This window comes from Nicotiana tabacum, chromosome 4, assembly GCF_000715075.1.
Source record: "Nicotiana tabacum cultivar K326 chromosome 4, ASM71507v2, whole genome shotgun sequence".
NCBI lineage: Eukaryota > Viridiplantae > Streptophyta > Magnoliopsida > Solanales > Solanaceae > Nicotiana > Nicotiana tabacum.
The window spans coordinates 53422750-53443575 of NC_134083.1; the positions used below are offsets into that span (position 1 = coordinate 53422750).

General features: G+C 39.2%; 1 protein-coding gene across 1 annotated transcript; it reads left to right on the plus strand.

Annotated features, from left to right (window-relative positions):
• The first annotated feature begins 18212 nt into the window (after nt 1-18212).
• Nucleotides 18213-20272, plus strand: LOC107772218 (bidirectional sugar transporter SWEET10-like). The gene is made up of 6 exons (XM_016591710.2): nt 18213-18334; nt 18744-18780; nt 18887-19097; nt 19209-19370; nt 19523-19642; nt 19726-20272. The coding sequence occupies exons 1-6, from the start codon at nt 18301-18303 to the stop codon at nt 20044-20046; spliced, it is 885 nt and encodes a 294-aa protein (XP_016447196.1). The 5' UTR covers nt 18213-18300; the 3' UTR covers nt 20047-20272.
• Nucleotides 20273-20826: the final 554 nt, after the last annotated feature.

Below are 20826 nucleotides of genomic sequence, written 5' to 3' on the forward strand. Positions count from 1 at the left end.
AGGAATACTAGGGATCTCAGTGGTTCAAGTTAAACCTTTCTGGTCAAAATCAACGACAACCAATTGACAGAATTCCCAAACGGAACATTAGCGACGAATAATTCTCTAAAATCGTAGTATGTGTTTGTCAATGTAGTCAAATTTCGAATATACCAGTAATAAAAGATCGAATAAACTTTAGCAAAGTGAAACTAGCAAGGTCGCTAGACTAGTTCACACTTTCTCGAGATCTAAAGGACGAACAAAAACTTCGGTTCAAAAGTTCATTTTGACTGGTTGAAGATTCAGCATTTTCCTATAATAATAGTAGTAATATAACTGAGCCCTCGGTTATCTTTTCCAAACATTCGGGGAGCCATCAAATTTTTTATTTCTAGTCTCTTTTGAATTGATTGATCTATAAAGGTTGAACGTTCACTGTTCGACATCTCTTAAACTTATACATAAACTTTAATATTAGAATATATGTGCTATTCCCTTCTATTTAAATCACAATCAAGGGGTACTTGTTGTCACACCTCCTTTTTCCCGAGGGGATATGGGAGTTTTTCCAATTAAAGTGACATTAATCAAAATGAGATTATTTGTTTAATCAGAATCGCCACTTGGGATAATTTATGGTGTCCCAAGTCACCGGTTTATTTTAAATCCCAAATCGAGGAACTTTGACTCTGTTCAAAGTCTGCGAAACCAGAAGACCGGGTAAGGAATTCTGTTAACCTGGGAAAAAGTGTTAGGCACTCCCGGATTCCGTAATTTTAGCACGGTCGCTTTAATCATACATGGCTTAATTAAGTTATTTAATTACGTGTTTTAGAACCTATGTACATTTTACCTTTTACCACTTTTAGATATGGCGCTTATGGATATATCTTTGAAACGGATCACATGTGTGTGAATCAGTTTTATTCGGTGTGCTATAATCATGTCACGCGTACGTATACACAATTAGTCTCGCTTTGTTAATATTAAGATCGTTGGTCAAAGTCGCGCGAACGCATACTTTGATTTATTTTGGGAAATCATAATCATATCACGCGAACGTGTACACAATTACGAAAGTCGATTACACGCGCGCCTAAAGCATGGCTACGATTATTTATTTATTTTTGAAATCGTAATCATGTCACGCGAACGTGTACATAGTCACGATTATTTGATTAATTAAAAGCGTATCTAAAAGCATACTATTCAAGAATTGCCTAATTTCTGAAACGCAAGGTTATATGTGTGAGGTCTAGTTGTTATAGATTTTAGGTATGTGAAGGCTCAATGTTATCAAATAGTCAGGTATCGAAATATTAAAACTTATTTGAATCCAAATACTCATATGATTCGCTTTACTAACTTCAATATCTTGATTTTAATCTAAACAAAAGGATTATAATTTGGGAACGAAATAGTTCACATACTGGCCAAAGTCATGGGCTTGCAATAAAGCCCAAGACGTCTTTAACCTCTAAAAAAAGCCTTCATTCTGCAGAAATAGTAGCTAAAATTTCCAATGTCTCTGTGACTTTAAACTTATCCCTGTTCCTTCGCGAGGCCACCCTTTTAGGTCTGACAACTTTGAGGGAACGAAATGAACAATGGTTCAAGCTCAACTTGGTCGTGTAACTTTTCATATATCAATCATAAAGGAATAAAAAGCCAAACACATAAACCCCAAAGCCTCAAAATATGTTATACAGATTCAGAGCTACAAGCAGAAAGAAACGAACTAGATCTAATAATAATACATGTTTCAATTTCATTTTTTTATTGAATTTGACTACAGACGGATAATTATTTACATAATTCTTGCTCCGAAATCTAAATAACTAATTTGCATGTGATTTGTAAACTCCAAACTGTGTTATCCATGGCTTTTCTTTTGATTTGGGACAACAGGCATAATATCACATACTTCATAATTTTGAGCTGATTTTTCTTGGCCTGCTCGGATGCAGATCTGACCAACTGGTGGTCAGACTTACAACTTGTTTTGCTCCTATACTGCCTCAAATGTGAAGTTACATTCTCAGCTACTAATCATCAACTATCTATACCAAACAAATGACATTAACTAACATGCTCAGAATCAGTTAACTAACACCATGTATTGACATATAAAATATCATTGAGCAACTTCAGCAGCATAAGTGTATCTTGAACAGTAGCTGAACAAATAATATAGATGTAAATCAACAGAGATAGCTCTTTAGACTATTTAGTGGCTAAAAATAAGCTAAGTCCACAAAGTCATGAACAAATACAACACCAAATAATATTTATTCATTAACTCAAAGAAAAGAGATGAATGTAAGGATATTTACATACCTAGAAAGCAGAAACAACAGATAAATGACCAAATAAAGGTCAGAAAGTCAGAGAAGAGAATTCAGCTTCATAGTAACAGTAGATAGCAGTAAAAAATAGCCCACATTAGTTGTAATTCTTCAACCCAGAAATCCAGCAATAGACCCAAGACCAATGAAACTCTAGTGCAAAACCATTGTAGAATGAAAAAGAGAGTTTTGAAGTTTTTTTTTTCCAGAGAATTGAAATGCAAAACCCCTGTGTGTTTTTAATGAAGGGATGGGAGTAAAATAGAAAATGAAGAGTGAATTCTGTGGGTAACCCCGTCCTTTTTTTTTCTTTTCTTTTTTTCTAAAATGTGTGAGTGAGGTCCTTTATATAGAGTGAAAAATCTGTCATGTGCTCCTAAAGATAAGGGAACAATTCTTAGAATGTCATCCCTAAATTTCAGGGAAAAGAGCATATTTTACAACTGAATTGGACAGCTGTCCCTTTTCAGATATTTTCTTTTGACAGCTGTCCCCTTTTCTGTTTTTTAGTATCTTTTAATTCTGAAACTATCCCTAGTTCTTTTGTTTTATTGCACTTGAGTCCCTTATAGAAACTTCTTGCCCAAACACCTAAGATTCTCTGATTTTGGTATACCTTTTGGTCCCCCATTTCTTGTAAATTACTAACTGTTATACGACCTAACACAGAATTAAATGAATTTAAATCCTGCCTAATCTAAACATGCTAAACATATGAAGAGATATGCTAATAGTCCATTACTGATGTATTATTAAGCAGTCATTTCAAATGATAATTTTAGCAAAATCAGCTAAGTATAAATGAAACTAAGCTAAAATATGCTATAATTACCCTAAAACTAAGCTATATCATGTGAAACAACCAAAACACCAGTCTGTGAGTAAATCATACACTTAAACCAAATGACCATGAAAGAACGGGAGGAAGTATTACCCATTAACGACATCACTGCTGGCTTCAAGCAATCCGAGCAGGGGTCGATATCGTCACACGAGCACTGGTTCATACTCGAAAGACAGAAACAATGGCTTCCTATAACTATAACGACCATAGCTTGGCTGAAGAGTCGAATACCAAACGATACCTCAAAGCTATGTGGGCTACTACCCTGAGCCATTGAGGTTTTGAACGGAGAAGAAAGGGTCCGAGACCAATCAAGCGGAGGTGACCAATCAACGGCATGAAATCACCCTTCGACTCTGAAGGTAGTCGATTGAGGCAGGTAATAACGAAAGAAAAGCCCGAGTTTGGAAAGAACCGGAAAAAAAAAAACAACTAAATTTTCTTGACTTCTTAGATTTGAAATTCGGGGAGTTTGGATGATTATTTGGGGAAACTGGTAAGGGATTTGGGATTAGGGAAGTGTGGAGATTATAGGGTGAAGATTTGGGGTTGTTTGGACGGTGACCACAGACCGGTGGGGGTGAGGGATTTGGGGGCGGCTAGGGGCTCATTGAGTGAGAGAGATAGAGAAGTGAGAGGGGTCTGAGGGGTTTGGGGGCGGTCTCCGACATATATGAGGGATTAGAGAGGGAGTTGTGAACCGTTGGATGAGATGGGTTGAATGGATGGGATTGGCGTTACTAAACGACGTCGTTTTGGATTAAGCGAGGGATGGAACGGACTGGGCTTGGGGCAAGTTGGGTTTAAAGGGAAATTGGGCCAACGCTAAGGTTTTGGCCCAATTCGGAAATAAACACAGCCTTTCACATTTTCTTTTCCTTGAATTTTTTAAATCCTAATAAAATTGATTAAAAACCTAAGTTAGGTTCTAAAAATAATCTAATTTGTAGAATTGAATTAATTATCTACTTCTAACATAAAAATAATTAATTAACTTAAGACTAATGAAAGGAAATTACTAATTTACAACTGAAAACTAAAAATATAAAAATGTCCAATAATTTTGATTTTTTGTTTAATAAAGCAATTAACTTATGTAATTAAATAATTAAATCATAAATGCAATTAAGACCTAAAATGCTATGCATGAAATATTTTAGACATTTTTGGTGTTTTTTTCTTATGATTGTAAAATGTTAAATATGTAACTAAATGCAAGCAACAATTAACAAGAAATTCCTAAAAAACTTCTATAAAAATTAGAATAATTAGAAAAACATATTTTGAATTTGTAGGAGTATTTTTCGTCGGGTAAAAATCACGTGCTCACAATTGTGAACTTGTAAAGAAGAATGTGAAATTCACAAAAACAGATAGATTAAACTGCTCCTAAATTTTTGGTCTTGTGACATCTTACCTTAATAAACTAACTTCAACTTGTGTTGAACATGAAATTCACTAAAAGCCATAAATTGTTCCTCTTTTATAAGTTAAATGGATAATCATTATTGTATACGGGTGAAATCGAAAATAATGCATACCCCGATTTCCCTGTGAAGAAGACGGAAGGAGGGCACGAACATACGAGGATGAAATCGAGGCTGAGAGCTTTTCGTACCAAGACCCATGAAATATGAACAGTCGGCTCATCACCGGGCGTGATAAGGTAACGCTCCCCAGACCCGAAACGAGCTCTTAAACCTCAGAGATATAGCAAATAGTTACGCACGACTAACAGAAGGCTGTGATATCCGTACCTAAACGTATATCACAACGCGGATCTCGCCCGATGTCGGTTACGGATCAGTAATTAACGAAAAAAAGAAATTTTTACCTTTTTTAGACTTGTACTAGGGATGCAACTCTCCTACTATATAAAGGGAAAGTTTTTCTTTGATAACACGCATTGTAACACGCAAACCAAGGCAATACAAATTCATTTTTCTACTTTTTAGCTATTGCAAAGCTCTTATTTTATTGTTGTTCTTCATACACAATTGGCTTCGAACTAAGGGTCCGATCGAGGGCAAAATTACTGTCCGGCCTAAATACAAGCCAGGTCGTAACATCACAATTGGTTTGATTACTCATTTTATCTCTAACTCGTTTATCTAATAGTCTTGATTATTTATGTTGAATCAATCTACATATTCTTAAAATTGCGTACAAATTTAATTGTTATCCGTTTATAGGGTAAACAGTTTGGCGCCTACCGTAGGGCTAAGGATAATAGTGGTGATTTGATACAAATCTCCATAACACGCTCTATTTTATGCTTGTTCTTTAAAATCTTAATTTCATGTCAGTTTAAAAATGTCAATTTTTAATCTGCCATATCCGAGCCAATGTTGATACCTCCTGCTAATCCCAACAGAGTCCCAGTTGCCGATCCAGTTGATGCTAACTCACAGGTGGCCATCGATGTCAACCTGTTGTATGATCCCAAAATCAGTGTTCGCGGGGTACCCTGATCAACGGCTCGAGAAGCACACGAAGGCGATGGGGTTAGCCTGCGGTTAATCTTCAAAATGTTGCAAGCTAAACAAGCAGCGATAGCGCAGATACAGAATCAAAATCATGCCTCCAACAGAGTAAAGCCCGAACCATCCCGGAAGAACATCCCAATGACTGAGCATACCATCGAGAGGTTAGGTGAAGCTAAACCCGGGGTCAACCCCGAGATAATAAGAATATTTGAAGCATTGACAAAGCGGGTGGAATCAGGTGAGAAGAAAATTGAGGCCAACGACAAGAAGGTGAAGACATATAATTCCAGGATCGATCAAATCCCGAGAGCACCCCCGATATTGAAAGGACCAGATTCCAAACAATTTGTCCAAAAGCCTTTCCCTCCGATTACGACACCAAAGACGATCCCGAAAAGGTTTCGTATGCCTGATATTCTAAAATATAAAGGAACCACAGATCTAAATGAGCATGTGACCTCATACACATGCGCCATCAAAGGCAACGACTTGGAAGATGATGAAATCGAGTCGGTGTTACTAAAAAAGTTCGGGGAGACTCTGTCAAAAGGAGAAATGATATGGTACGACAACTTACCCCCAAATTCCATTGACGTGTTTTGCTATGCTTGCATATGCTTTTAAGAAGGCTCATGTAGCGTCCATCAAGGTCGAGACCAAAAAATCGGACATTTTCAAGGTTAAACAAAGAGATAACGAGATGCTCAAGGAGTTCGTGTCAAGATTCCAAATGGAAAGGATGGACCTGCCTCTGGTTGCAGATGATTGGGCCATTCAGGCATTCACTCAAGGACTTAACCCCCAAAGCTCCTTGGCTTCGCAGCAACTAAAACAAAATTTGGTAGAGTACCCGGCGGTAACTTGGGCCGACGTCCACAACAGGTACTAGTCAAAATCAGAGTCGAGGACAACCAACTCGGAGCCCCTTCTGGGTCCGTTTAATCCATCAGAGCCGACGACAGGTCTAAGAGAGTCGTCGATAGTGAATCAAGGCCAGTCCGAGATCGGTACCAACCAAACAGCGCAGATTAGAGGGAAAACGAGTCCGGGCGTCACCCCACAAGGAACGAAAAGAGAAGCGATCAAGGGCCCAATAGCCGAGGTCTGATGAGCAAAAAGGGTTTCGACAGGCCACTCGGGGGAATGGAAGCACCAAGATTATCGTAGTATAACTTCAACGTTGATAGTGCCAGCATCGTATCAGCCATCGGGCACATCAAGGAAACCAAGTGGCCTCAACCATTACAATCTGATCCTACCCAGAGATGTCTTAACTTGATGTGAAAGTATCATGGCACTCATGGCCACATGATCGAGGATTGTCGACAATTGAGATAAGAAGTTTCCCAGTTGTTTAATAGTGGGAACCTCCGAGAATTTATGAGTGATCGAGCCAAAAACCACTTCAGGAATAGGGATGCCAACAAACACACCGAACAAGAGGAACCTCGGCACATCATCAACATGATCATTGGAGAGGTCGATGTCCCCCAAGGACCAATGACAAAACGCACAAAAGTATCCATCACGAGGGAAAAGCGCACCCGAGATTATGTCCTGGAGGGAACCATTTCATTCAGCGACAAAAATGCCGAGGGCATCGTACAACCTCATAATGATGCACTGGTAATATCCGTACTTATAAATAAATCTCTAGTTAAACGTGTGTTGATTGATCCAGGTAGCTCGTCCAACATAATCAGATTGAGGGTCGTAGAGAAATTGGGGTTATAAGATCAAATAGTGTCAGCAGTCCGGATGTTGAACGAATTTAACATGGCATGCGAAACCACTAAAGGGGAGATAACCCTACCAATGAACATCGTCAGGACAATCCAAGAGATAACGTTTTATGTGATAGAAGGGGATATGAGATATAACGGTCTATTCGGAAGGCCATGGGTTCATAACATGAGGGTGATGCCTTCGACCTTACACCAGGCGTTGAAATTCCCTACACCAGGAGGAATCAAGACGGTCTACGGATAACAGTCGGCTGCAAAGGAGACGTTCGCAGTCAATGAAGTACTCCTGGTGCCCGTCGTCTCGACATTAAGGAACACAGAGCCAACCAGAAAAGCCGAAGTTAAAAAGCAACCACCGATGCCGGTGCCGGACCAGAGGACGAGGAATAGACAAGGATGATGATTACGGAGTTCCGAGATCGTTCATAGCTCTTGATGATACCGACACCACCAAATTGACGGTCAAAGAGCTGTAGCAAGTAACATTGATCGAATACCTACCAGATCAAAAGGTATACCTGGGCACGGGGTTAACCCCCGAGCTCAGGAAAAAACTCATTAATTTTCTTAAAGCTAACATAGATTGTTTCGCTTGGTCCCATATTGACATGACAGGGATCCCGCTAGAGGTAACCACTCATAAGCTGAGTTTGAACCCAAAGTTCCATCCGGTTAAGCAGAAAAGGAGGCCGTAATCTGAGGTCAAACATGCATTCATCAAGGACGAGGTATCTAAGCTCCTTAAAATAGGATCCATTCGGGAGGTTAAGTACCCGGACTAGTTAGCTAACGTAGTAGTAGTGCCTAAAAAAGGGAATAAGCTAAGAATGTGTGTAGATTACAAAGATCTAAACAAGGCATACCCCAATGATTCTTTTCTTTTGCCTAACATCGATCGGATGATCGATGCAACGGCCGGGCATGAGATACTCAGTTTTCTCGATGCCTATTCCGGGTACAACCAAATTTGGATGGTCCTGGGTGACCAAGAAAAAACTTCTTTTATCACTAAATTCGGCACCTACTGTTATAATATAATGCCATTCGGATTAAAAAATGCTGGTACCACCTATCAACGCTTAGTAAACCGGATGTTCAAAGAATAGATAGGGAAATCAATGAAAGTTTATATTGATAACATGTTAGTCAAGTCCTTGCGAATAGAGGATCATTTGAAACATTTACAGGAGACCTTCAACATATTGAAAAAATACAATATGGAGCTGAACCCGGAGAAGTGCATATTCGGAGTCGGATCGGGAAAATTTCTCGGGTTCATGGTGTCCAATCGAGGGATCGAGATCAACCCCGTCAAAATCAAAGCCATAGAAGATATCACTGTGGTGGACAACGTCAAGGCCGTTCAAAGGCTAACCGAGCGTATAGCCACCCTAGGCCGGTTCATATCAAGGTCTTCGAACAAAATCCATCTGTTCTTATCGCTGTTAAAGAAGAAGAATAACTTTTTATGGACCCCAAAATGCCAACAAGCTTTGGAAGAACTCAAACGGTACCTATCGAGTCGACCCATGTTGCATACTTCGAAGGCGGACGAACAGTTATACCTTTACTTGGCGGTTTCCGAGATAGCGGTAAGTGGAGTCTTGATCAGGGAAGATAGATGTACGCAATATCCTATTTACTATATCAGTAGAACTCTAGGCAGGCCGAAACAAGGTATCCTCACCTGAAACAATTGGCGCTCGCTTTGCTAAGCGCCTCCAGAAAGTTAAAATCGTACTTTCAATGCCACCCCATATGTGTCGTAACCTCTTACCAACTGAGGAACATCATACACAAACCCGAGATTTCGGGCCTGTTGGCCAAATGGGCTGTCGCAATTAGCTGGTACGATATCAAGTATCGACCCCGAACCGCCATAAAATCTAAGATTTTGGCAAACTTCGTGGCCGACTTTACACCGTCCTTAATACCCGAAGTTGAGAGGGAACTACTGTTGACCTCGAGGACCACCTCAGGGATCTGGACCCTTTTTACGAATAGTGCCTCAAATACAAAGGGGTCCGGGCTCGGCATCGTATTAAAACTACCTACAAGAAATATTATTAGGCGATCTATTCGAACTGTGAAATTGACTAGCAATGAGGTCGTGTGTGAGGCCATGATTGCGGATATAGCATTGGCTAAAAGCCTTGGGGCTGAGGTGATCGAAACCAAGTGTGACTCCCTCCTTGTGGTAAACCAAGTTAATGGGATGTTCAAAGTAAAAGAAGAACGGATGCGAAGGTACTTGGAAAAATTACAGGTAACACTGCATCAATTTAGGGAATAGACCCTGTAGCACGTACCTCAAGATCAGAACAGCTAGGCCGATGCTCTGGCTAACTTGGGGTCGTCGGTCGACGCTGATGAATTTAGTTTAGGAACAGTGGTGCAGCTTATGAAATCTAAGGTAGAAGAAGGCGACGCCCATGTAAACTCAACGAGTTTAACTTGGGATTGGAGGAACAAGTACATAGACTACTTGAACACCGGAAAGTTACCTTTGGATCCCAAATAATCGAGAGCCATGCATACTAAGGCTACTAGACTTAGCTTGGTCGAAGGGACGTTATTCAGGAGAACCTTCGACGGCCCGCTAGCCAGATGCTTGGGACCGGGAGAGACTGAATACGCCTTGAGAGAAGTCCACTAAGGCACTTGCGGGAATCATTCGGGGGCAGAGTATTTAGTACGGAAATTAATCAGGGATGGCAATTACTGGACTGAGATGGAGAAAGATACAAACGACTTCGTATGAAAATGCGACGACTGATAGAGACATGCTCTGATGATCCATCAACCGGGAGAACTACTCCACTCGGTCTTGTCCTTGTGGCCGTTTATGAAGTGGGGAATGGATATCGTCGGTCCCCTACCGTGGGCACCCGATAAGGCTTAATTCATACTATTCATGACTGATTATTTTTTCAAATGGGTTGAAGCTCAAGCGTTCGAAAGAGTCCGGAAGAAGGAAGTCATTGACTTCATTTAGGACTACATAATATGTTGATTCGGGATACCGGCCGAGGTTGTTCGGTATAATAGAAAATAATTCATCGGCAACAAGGTGAATAAACTTTTTGAAGACCACAAGATCAAAAAGCTATTATCAACACCTTATCAACCTAGTAGAAACGGGCAGGCAGAATCAACAAAAAAGACCATACATCAAAACCTAAAAAAAAGGTTGGCCGACGCCAAAGAAAAATGGAAGAAAATCTTGTCGGCATACCGTGCAACCTCGAAATCTAGTACCGGAGCCACCTCGTTCTCGTTGGTCTATGGGGCTAAATCCTTAATACCAATTGAAGTGGAAGAACCAAGCCTCAGGATCCAATATTCGACAGAAGAGTCAAACGGCGAGGCCATGATCACGAGCCTAAAACTATTGGATGAAAGGAAGGAGGCTGCCTTGATCCGGTTAGCCGCCCAGAAACAGCAAATAGAAAGATATTACAATCAAAGAGCCAACCTTCGACACTTTTAGATCGGGGACTTGGTGTTGAGGAAGGTAGCATTACACACCCTGAACCCGATCGAGGGGAAGCTGAGACCGAACTGGAAAGGACCATATCGAGTTGTCGGAATAACCGTCAAAGGCTCGTACAAACTCGAAGCAGGAAACGGTGTGAAACTACCAAACAACTGGAACGTGGCACACCTAAGGTGGTACTACTGCTAAGGTACGAAATCAGTTACTCTTTAATCATGTTATGAATCGGACTAACATTTCCAGGTAAACAACCAAGGATGGTTGTGGCTATTAGGTCTAAAAGCATGCGTTGCACTCTTTGTCTCTTGAACCGGTTTTGTCCCAAGATGGATTCTTAGGCAAGGTTTTTAACAAGGCAATAGTAACACGTGATAACTTAGATTCGAATGTCGGTTTTAGACTAGTGTCCATGATCGTTCGCTTCAAGTCAACAGTATTCGAGGTTGAACTTAAGGTCGTTAACAAGGGAAAACAGAAGCTTTGTGCACTAAAAGCTAAGGCTTGGTGGTTAGGATTCATTGTAAGGGCCAAACGGTCATATGAACTGTGCCCACATAGTCCACTCTAGCCATGGCACAAGTTCTTACGCGTTTTTGATCGTGTACCTTACGTACTAAGAAATGAAAGAAACATTCGCTTTGCTATTACGCGTTTTTACTTCTTCAATCGCGTATCCTAGAGCCCATGGGATACCCCTACTCGAGGACGACCGAGCCCATAGGCTACCCTTCTCAGGGACTATCGAGCCCATAAGCTACCTCTACTCAAGGACTATCAAAACCATAGGCTACCCCTACTCGGGGATTGTCGCCCCAAATAAATTCGGACGACCCGGGCTACTGAACCCCCGAGACACTAAATCTATTAGGAAGTGCCCAAATATAAAAAGGCTACGGCCAAAGTAAAAAAATGACTCGGAGACGTTCGAAGCCCATAATCAGAAAGTAAGGCCTTTACAAAAACTCGAAACCTACAAAAAGATTACCCTCGGCAAAAGTATCATCTAAAAACACTTGAGCATCTTGGGAGCCTCCGATCGCACTGAGGTTTCAAATCCAGGAGCAAACAAAGTTGCATCGAAGTCGGGCTTCGCTCGAACTTCCGGAAAATAAATATCCCAGAACTACATTTGATTCAATACTAAGGCACCAAAAACAATACACGAATAAAATATGCTAGAAAAGTAAAAACACGATATTGCTAGAAAGGGAAAATTTTCATATATATATATATATATATATATATATATATATATATATATATATATATTCCAAAATATATTTACAAAGGCCCTATAAAACTGCCCTAACATGAAAAATATATATACATAAGGAAAAACAAAAATTGAAAATGTACTGAGGCATCTATGTCTGGTCTTCAACGGGGCCTGACTCGTCGCCAGAACTATCGGAACCCAGAGCGTTCGGCACCCTCAGGCTCGTAGAGCTCCTTTGCCTCAGTCTCAAGATTCTTAGCTTTCTCGATCTTGGCCGATAGGTCGAAACCTCGGGTGTGGATCTCTTCGGGACATCCGCTTCACGTATTCAGCCTTTGTCTTTAGGCGGGTCTCGGCTGCCTCTGAGACCACTTATCAGCTTTGTCCTTCGCCACCCGGAGTTAATTCTCAACCGATGCCAGCTCTTCCCTCGTAGTTTCCTTCTCCGAAGCCATGGCAGGTTTATCCTGCCCTTCCACCATTCGGCCATGGCCATGGCCTTGACCTCGTTCATCTCGACTCGGACATGGTCGATTAGGTCGATCTTCTGTTGGACCTGCGAGGTTGTTTTGTTAGTCACCGTGACTAGCTCCTCGTTTTTAGCTTCAAAGACCTTTACCTTTTTAACTAGGTCGGCATGTTCCCGCTTCAAGGTTGAGGCCTCCTTCTGAGCTTTGTCCAGCTCAGCCTGGAGGTCTTTAAGGGCCTAGTCTTGTTGCTCACTGAGAAGCATGTACATATCCTTCTTCCATACCTTCTCTTTGAGATCGAACTCGAGCTGGATGATTTCCAAGCGGTACCGGAGGAAGCTCTCATGGTGGAGCAATGAAGCCAGTGAAATAGTGGAATTAGTAAGAGACATCAAAGGAAAACTTAAGTGGGATTCGCAAAGGGAATATGAAAGTATTAAAGCCTTACCCGGTTCAGCGCCTGCTGCGCCTCATTGAAAAGACTTGACGTGCCAACCTCATTCATCTTTGCCTGGTCCTCCTCGATCACGAGGCATCGGGGGTAGCTGGCTATGACTACCAGAGCAGACAGGATCCGATAATCCTCCAAGACTGTGAGAACAACCATTCTCTTGCGCCCAAGGTCTAAGCTCGGCGCGGGAAATTGCTTCACTAATCTTGGGCTCGAACTCGGCCCGCCAGCTCCTGAGGGCACGTCCTTCTTAGGGATCTCCAGGTGACCCATCCCGGAGAAATATTCCAGTGTGGATATGTCCATGCCATCAAAGAAGAAGTGGAGAGGATCATCTGCACCTTGTACTCTTTCACTCGACTTTGTTTTACCCTCTTCGACCTCTTCAAGCATGGACTTGGTATAGGAAGGTGTCTCGATGATATCGATCACACATATCGCCTCCTTCTGAACATGAACGGCTTCTTGGAAGGTCGCAACCTCCATCTTCACTTCGGCCTCTCGAACCGGATCCGGGGAACCTAAGGACTTTCTTTTCCTCTTCTTCTCCGCTTTCACAGCAATCCCAGGATGCCCCAAAATGGAGGGCTCGATGGGTACAAACGTATACTCATCCCCGTCTAGCATCCTAAGTTCAGTGGTCTTAGGTAGACCTATAAAAGAAGAGAAAAAGCTAGAATTATGTAAGTTGGGAAAGTAGTGATAACGGTGCAGAGAAGAACCTCACCATGAGAACGAGCCTCTCATTTGCCCTTCTAAAGTTTGCGCCATGTGCGCTCGGAGTACGGCATTTTCTTGAAGATCCCTTCGATCCACTCCTTAAATCGGGGAATGCATCAGGGACTCGGGAAACAACTGCACAACCATAACTACAAGCAATGAGAGAAAGAATGAAAAGACATTAACACTTAAGGAAGATGACACTTACGAGATGCATTCCACTTCTTGGGGAATGGTAGGAACTCAAGAGGGATCAGGTCTTCGGTTTTCACCCAGACAAACCTACCCTGTTAGCCTCGGTCTCGATCCTTGTCGATGCTTGAGAAGGGGGCCTTGCTTGCCTGGAGAACAAGTTTTATTAGTCCCTCCCAAAAAATTCGGGGACTGTACAGGCAGAGTAGGTGGTCGATGGTGAACCGAGAAAGTTCGTTGTTGCTCACAAAATGGCGTATCAGGATCACGATCCTCCAGAAGGACAGGTGGATTTTCCCGAAACACACCTCGTACCTCTTACAAAAGGCCAGGATTACTGGGTCTACCGGGTCCAACGTGAAGGGGTAAGTGCAAATACTTAAATACTATTTCACGTGGGTAGTAATATCGTTATCATGCCCGGGTACGACCACGTCTTTACCTTCCCAATTACAGTCCTCTCGAACTATGGAAATGATATCTTCAGTATCGAAGCATATATATCTCCATGCTCCCTCGCCTTGGTCTTATTAGACGGAGGCCTTCTCGACTTTGAAATCATTCCCGATGGAGCAACCCCTGGGTATAAAACTCTTGATAGGGGGCTCAGGAGCCACCTCGGGGGCGGTCGCCTCGATGCCCGTGGTCAGGTGGGAAGATGAAGGGGCCGCTTGTTGTGGTACACACTTGGAAGTTTTAGCCATCGTGGATCTGGAAAAACATGAAGGTTTGAAGCAGGCGTACGAAGGTTTGAAGGTTTGAAGGTTAAAGATAAAGGTATGAAGATATGAAGGTTCAAAGAACAATGTATGAAGGTCTAAAGAACTCAAAAGCCGTTAGAATATTCGAAGGAAAAGCTTAGAAACGAAAAGTGAAAAGAAATGAAGAAGGTTGAAGCTTTTATAGGGGAAATTGCAATCATTGTGTGACGTATCACATGCGAAGACAGCCAGCCGATGACCGACATGTGTCCGAAGTCAGAACGACGCGACTAATGCGACGTTTCGATTTTACCCGCCACCTCGGTTATAATGAACGAGGGAAGAAATCGGGGTTCATTTATTCGTTTCCCGTCGTTTCGGCAAACCTACCCTCCAAAAAATGAGGGGACTATCTGTATACGGGTGAAATCAAAAATAATGCATACACCGATTTTTCGGTGAAGAAGACGGAAGGAGGGCACGAACATATGAGGATGAAATCGAGGTTGGGAGCTTTTAGTACCAAGACCCATGAAAGATGAACAGTCGGCTCATCGCTGGGCGTGATAAGGTAACGCTCCCTTGACCCGAAACAATCTCTTAAACCTCGTAGATATAGCAAACGGTTACGCACGACTAACAGAAGGCAGTGATATCTGTACCTAACCGGATATTACGACGCATATCTCGCCCGATGGTTACGGATCGGTAATTAACGAGAAACGGAGATTTTTTACTTTTTTTAGACTTGTTCTAGGGATAAAACTCTCCTACTATATAAAGGGGAAGTTTTTCTTTGATAACACACATTGTAACACGTAAACCAAGATAATACAAATTCAAATTCATGCTTTCTAGCTATTGTAAAGCTCTTATTTTATTGTTATTCTTCATACACAATTAGTTTCGAACCAAGGGTCCGATCGAGAGCAAAATTACTGTCCAACCTAAATACAAGCCAGGCCGTAACATAACAATTTGTTTGATTACTCATTTTATCTCTAACTTGTTTATCTAACAATCTTGATTATTTGTGTTGAATCAATCCACATGTCCTTAAAATCGCGTATAAATTTAATTGTTATTCGTTTATAGCGTAAAAAATTATAAAATATAATTCATTGGGTAAAATGTCACTAAAAAAATCGTTGCGATATATGAATTAAGTTACACTTTTAAATAGAAAGTATATATGGAATAATATGTCTAAATCTATCAGTTTGGTCAGTTATTGTTAGTAAGGAAACAGGACTAATTTTCCATTAAAGACGAGAAAAGGAGAGAAGGATCCAGTCAGCCAGATATTTCTATTCAGGAGAAGATACAAAATGAACAAAATACAGTTGGCTAAGTAAAATGGGCCTATTATATAAACATTGACTCTGATTGGCTATTTGTGTAACAATTTCAAACAAAAACCCTTATTCGATCAAGTTGGGCGCAGGCGCGTGTATGCCTCAACTGGATCAGTATAACATAATTAGGCCACAACATCATGAACTCCAATTAGGGGCGGCAAACGGGCGGGGCGGGGTGGGTCGAATATGGGCAGGTCGAAAACGGGTAATGCATAAAAATGAATAAATTATCCGACCCATATTTAATATGACTTCTTGAATATTATCACTTTTGGGAGACTTCCTAGTCTCCCAGTGAGGAACCCCCAATTTGAAGTTTTACAAATGTAAAAGTTAAACTCATTAGTTATCCATTGGTTATCCATTTTCTAAGTGGATAATATGGGTTTTTATCCATTTTTGATCCGTTTTTAAATAGTTCATTATTCGACCAATTTTTTAATGAATAATATGGGTGGATAACTGCTTTCTTTTAACCATCTTGCCATTACCAACTCCAATTATTGAAGAAAAAAAAAAGTCTAATCTGCCCACACCTTTTCTCACCTTGACTACTTCTGGGTTTAGTAGAAGTCATTTCTCATTTTAAAAATATATCTTTCTGCAAATTATATTTTTGTAAAAATTATTTTGTGGAAAATATTTTTTGTTTTTGGCTGGTGAGAAAATAATAGGTTTTGAAATGAAAATTAATAATAATATCATCAGATTGGAGCTTACTTTTATTTAATTTTTGAGTATTAAAGAATAATAATATTTAGTTTTTAGTTTGGGCAAGAAAATGAAGTTAACAGTTCATAAATCGTGAAGAGCAATGACCTTTGCCATAAGTAAAGAAAATTATTTTCCTCTTTTTGATGAACCGGTAGCAAACATCAGAAGTAACTTCCTCATAAAAAAATCGTAGAATAAATAATTTCCATCGTACCAAAGACAGAAGTGGTTAAACTAGTTATATTACCACCTTTTACGTCTAGTAATACGCAAAAAGAATAGTAGTAACAAAGTTACTGGTAAATGAGGTCTAGTAGGGGTAGTCGACCTATCGTGCAAAACCTTCTAAACATTGGTCAGTTAGAACTTAGAAGCCTACTAAGACAGAAACATTTGCTTTGTCGGCTCAGTAAAATGTCAAATAAAGTTGAATATGGCGTATTTTACAAGCTGTTAGTTACTTGGACTTAAATTCATAATTTAAATTAAATCGTGAACTTAAAGTTATAATTTGTGTAAGCTCTCTCTTTCCCTCAAATGCAGAATTAAAAAAAAAGGAGTTCTTTTTCACAATTTAATCACCTTGTGGGAACATGATTAGGAGAATTAGAAACAACATATAACGATTGAACCGTTATAATTCTCATCCTGCTACTCAAAGTTTATATATATTACTTGATCAATTTAGAAGTCAAGCTAAGAGGCTTCTAATTGACCTTTCTTTGTTGTTAATTTATTCCAACTTTGTGAACGTTACAAGTTTATGTGGGTATATTCTTCCTCTGTTATGCTCATTTAAAAATTTAAAAAAAAAAAAAAAAACACCTCCACTTCAATCTCTTAATGGAAAAAGCAGGCTGATCCATAACAAGATTCAAATATAACCCAACAAGGAAATAAAGGAACTCATCAAAATATATTTAGCCAGCTGCCAGTTACATTATAAGTTTATTAAAAAAATTAAATATAGTGATCCACTTGAAGAATTGATTCCTCCACATGTATTATTGGTGCTGACATGGCAATATACAATTGGATCATAGCTCATCTTAACATTCACTTTTAATTTACTGTATAAGGTCATGGCTATGCTTTTAACCTATAGGCATCAAACCCTACCAAAATTGTTATAGTGTGAGTTGTAAGCCTTAAGGCCAATTGGATTGGTGGTAGACACATCAGAAAGGAAACTGTGGGTCCCATTTTGGCTTTGTGTATTTTCCCATTACAGAAAATAAATGAGCTGGTCAGGGGGTTCTGTCCAAGGCAGGAAATAACTAAATTAGGTTAAATGGAGCATCAAGGGAAAGAAAGCAATTTGGATTTCTGATTAATACAGTACTGTTGAACAACTGTAAAGGATAACAAAATAAAAGGTAAAAGAAGTTTTAAAAAAAAATAAAAGAGAAAAGGATAGTTAGATAGCTTCCTTGAATCTAGGCTTTGTTTACTACTACACTCCTCTATATAAATAGCTCATTCTTCCATTGTTCATAATGTACTTGTAAGCTACACACAAAGATTTATCTCTTCATTAACCAAGAAGAGTGAGGAAATTTTTTTTATTGTGTTCAGAAGAGATGATTCACTTGGCTTTTACATTTGGCCTCCTAGGTATTAAAAAAATACAATATATTTGTTTATCCTTTTTTCATTTTATTAATGGTTACCACCCCCTTTCTATATATGTACGAAACCATCTACTACAAAGCTTGAAACCCTACAAATTAAGTGTTTTCTAAAGGGAGAGTAGACAATGAGAATCGAACTCACACATATTGTGGGTCCAACAATTATAAATTTTATTTTTTTGTCTTACTCTTTTTGTGTTATCGCACGGATTCACTAGTACTCTCTTTAACAGAAATCATCCCGCTTCATTATTTTTTCAGCTTAGAAATATTTGTATTGAAACACATTTCATTGTTTTAGACATTTATTCTTAATTGTCTTGGTTTAATTTGTTATCCACATTCTAATACCTCACTAAGTTTGAATTTCCTTTTTTTTAAATTTATTTCAGGCAACATTGTCTCCTTCATGGTCTACCTTGCACCAGCGTAAGTATTTTTCCCAAAGCCATGCAATGCATTTTTTTTTTCTTTCTTCAGAAAGGAAAAGGAAATTATGAAGTTAGAGTGTTGAAATGATAAAATTTGGTTGCAGGCCAACGTTTTACAAAATTTACAAGAAGAAATCAACGGAAGGGTTCCAATCAGTTCCTTACGTGGTTGGCTTATTCAGTGCCATGCTTTGGATTTACTATGCATTTCTCAAACCTGATACCACTCTTCTCATTACCATTAACTCTGTTGGCTGTTGCATACAATCTTTCTACATTTGCTTCTTCCTCTTTTACGCCACAAAGAAAGCCAAGGTATTGCAACAAATTTCCAATTCATTTCGTTGGATTTTTTCCTAGATTGAATGTTCAAATATTATTTCAATACTAAGTAAACGTTTTTCTTTTTTTGGTGACACAACGTAGATGGACACAGTGAAGCTGCTTCTTTTGCTGAACTTTTTTGGTCTGGGATTAATCATTTTGTTAACTCAATTTCTTGCAAAAAGCTCCAACCGTGCTCAGATAGTCGGATGGATTTGTCTTATTTTTTCCTTGTGTGTATTCGTTGCACCTTTGGGTATTGTTGTAAGTATATATATATTGCTTCCTCACAATCTTTTTCCTTCCTCTTTTTCGTAACATTGTATACTAGTTTGCATGTATATCGACTATTCAACTTGAATCTTTAATTTTCCTTCATTAGCATTTATATGAATATATTTTGTTTTTGACTGCAGCGACAAGTTATAAAGACCCAAAGTGTGGAGTACATGCCATTTCTCCTATCATTTTTCCTGACATTAAGTGCCGTTATGTGGTTTTTCTATGGTCTACTACGCAAAGATTATAATATTGCTGTAAGTTTAAATAAAAAAAAAAATCATTTCGTTTCTTTTTTAATAAATGTCCTATAATGAATTCTCTTCAATTTGCAAAATAGATTCCAAACGTGCTGGGATTCACCCTCGGAGTGCTACAAATGGTGCTTTACGTGATTTACAAGAACGCGAAGAAGGTCACAAAAGAAATAAAAATAGCGGAAAAAGAAAATACAGTAACAATTGTGGAAGAGCATAAGCTTTCTGAGGACTTATTAAAAGAGCAGATTATTGATGTTGTGAAGTTGAGTGCAATGGTGTGTTCAGAAATAATTCCAATGGTTCCTGAGCTGAATGAAATTAATATGCCTCAACTCAGTGGGATTATTAATGGAGAGAAGATTACGCCAAAGGAAACCATAGAGGCCTCTGTTGAAGTCTGAACCTGCTACTTAATATGACAATGGCTTGTTTAATTAATTATCTAATTAATGTTATTGACCATGTTATGTATTCCAGATATTATTTCATAGCTAGGTTCTCACTAAGTGTAATTTAGGCAGGGCAAAAGCTCTGATTGTGTGTGCCTAAGTTTAATTATGTCTTTATCTTTTGATTAATTCTATTCGATTTGTAGCTAAAATATAACGTATTAATGAATCTTTCAGTTCCAACACAATCCCCTACCTTTTTTGTCAATCTCTAACTGTTAAATTCTTTGTTTTCTATTCCTTCTCTTTCATTACTTTTAAACTGAACAAGGAAGATTAAATGAAAAGATAAAAAATCTTTCGTTTAATTGCATGCAAGTATATATGTGGAAATTAAATGAAAACTACACTTTACGTGTGTGACCATGCAAGAATGGGGTTGAGAGAAAAAGAGAAAATAAAACAAAAATAAAATAAAATAAAATAAAATAAAAAAGACCAAGAACAGAAAAAGACAGAATATGACTCCAAGAAGATGGGAAAGCCCACTCGTGCATTATATGCTTTTGCAATGTTTGCTTAACCTATAGTGGCTTTGAGCAAGTTGCTTCAATTTTTCTCTCAAAAGAAAATGAATTTCCTTATAAAGAATGTTTACAAAATTAATTAAACAAAGAATATATTAGAAAAGGGTAAATTATTCGTATCAAAACAATTTATTTATAAATAAATAGATTAGAAGAATTGTTACAAATCTATACTATATTAAAAGCACGAAGTCCCTTAGCGAAA

Bases quoted from the DNA above. Each gene is read 5' to 3' on its own strand.
- LOC107772218 (XM_016591710.2), top strand. From the start codon at position 18,301: ATGATTCACTTGGCTTTTACATTTGGCCTCCTAG. The intron at 19,371-19,522 runs GTAAGTATATAT...TTTTGACTGCAG, and splicing joins TTGCACCTTTGGGTATTGTT to CGACAAGTTATAAAGACCCA. The intron at 19,643-19,725 runs GTAAGTTTAAAT...TTTGCAAAATAG, and splicing joins GCAAAGATTATAATATTGCT to ATTCCAAACGTGCTGGGATT.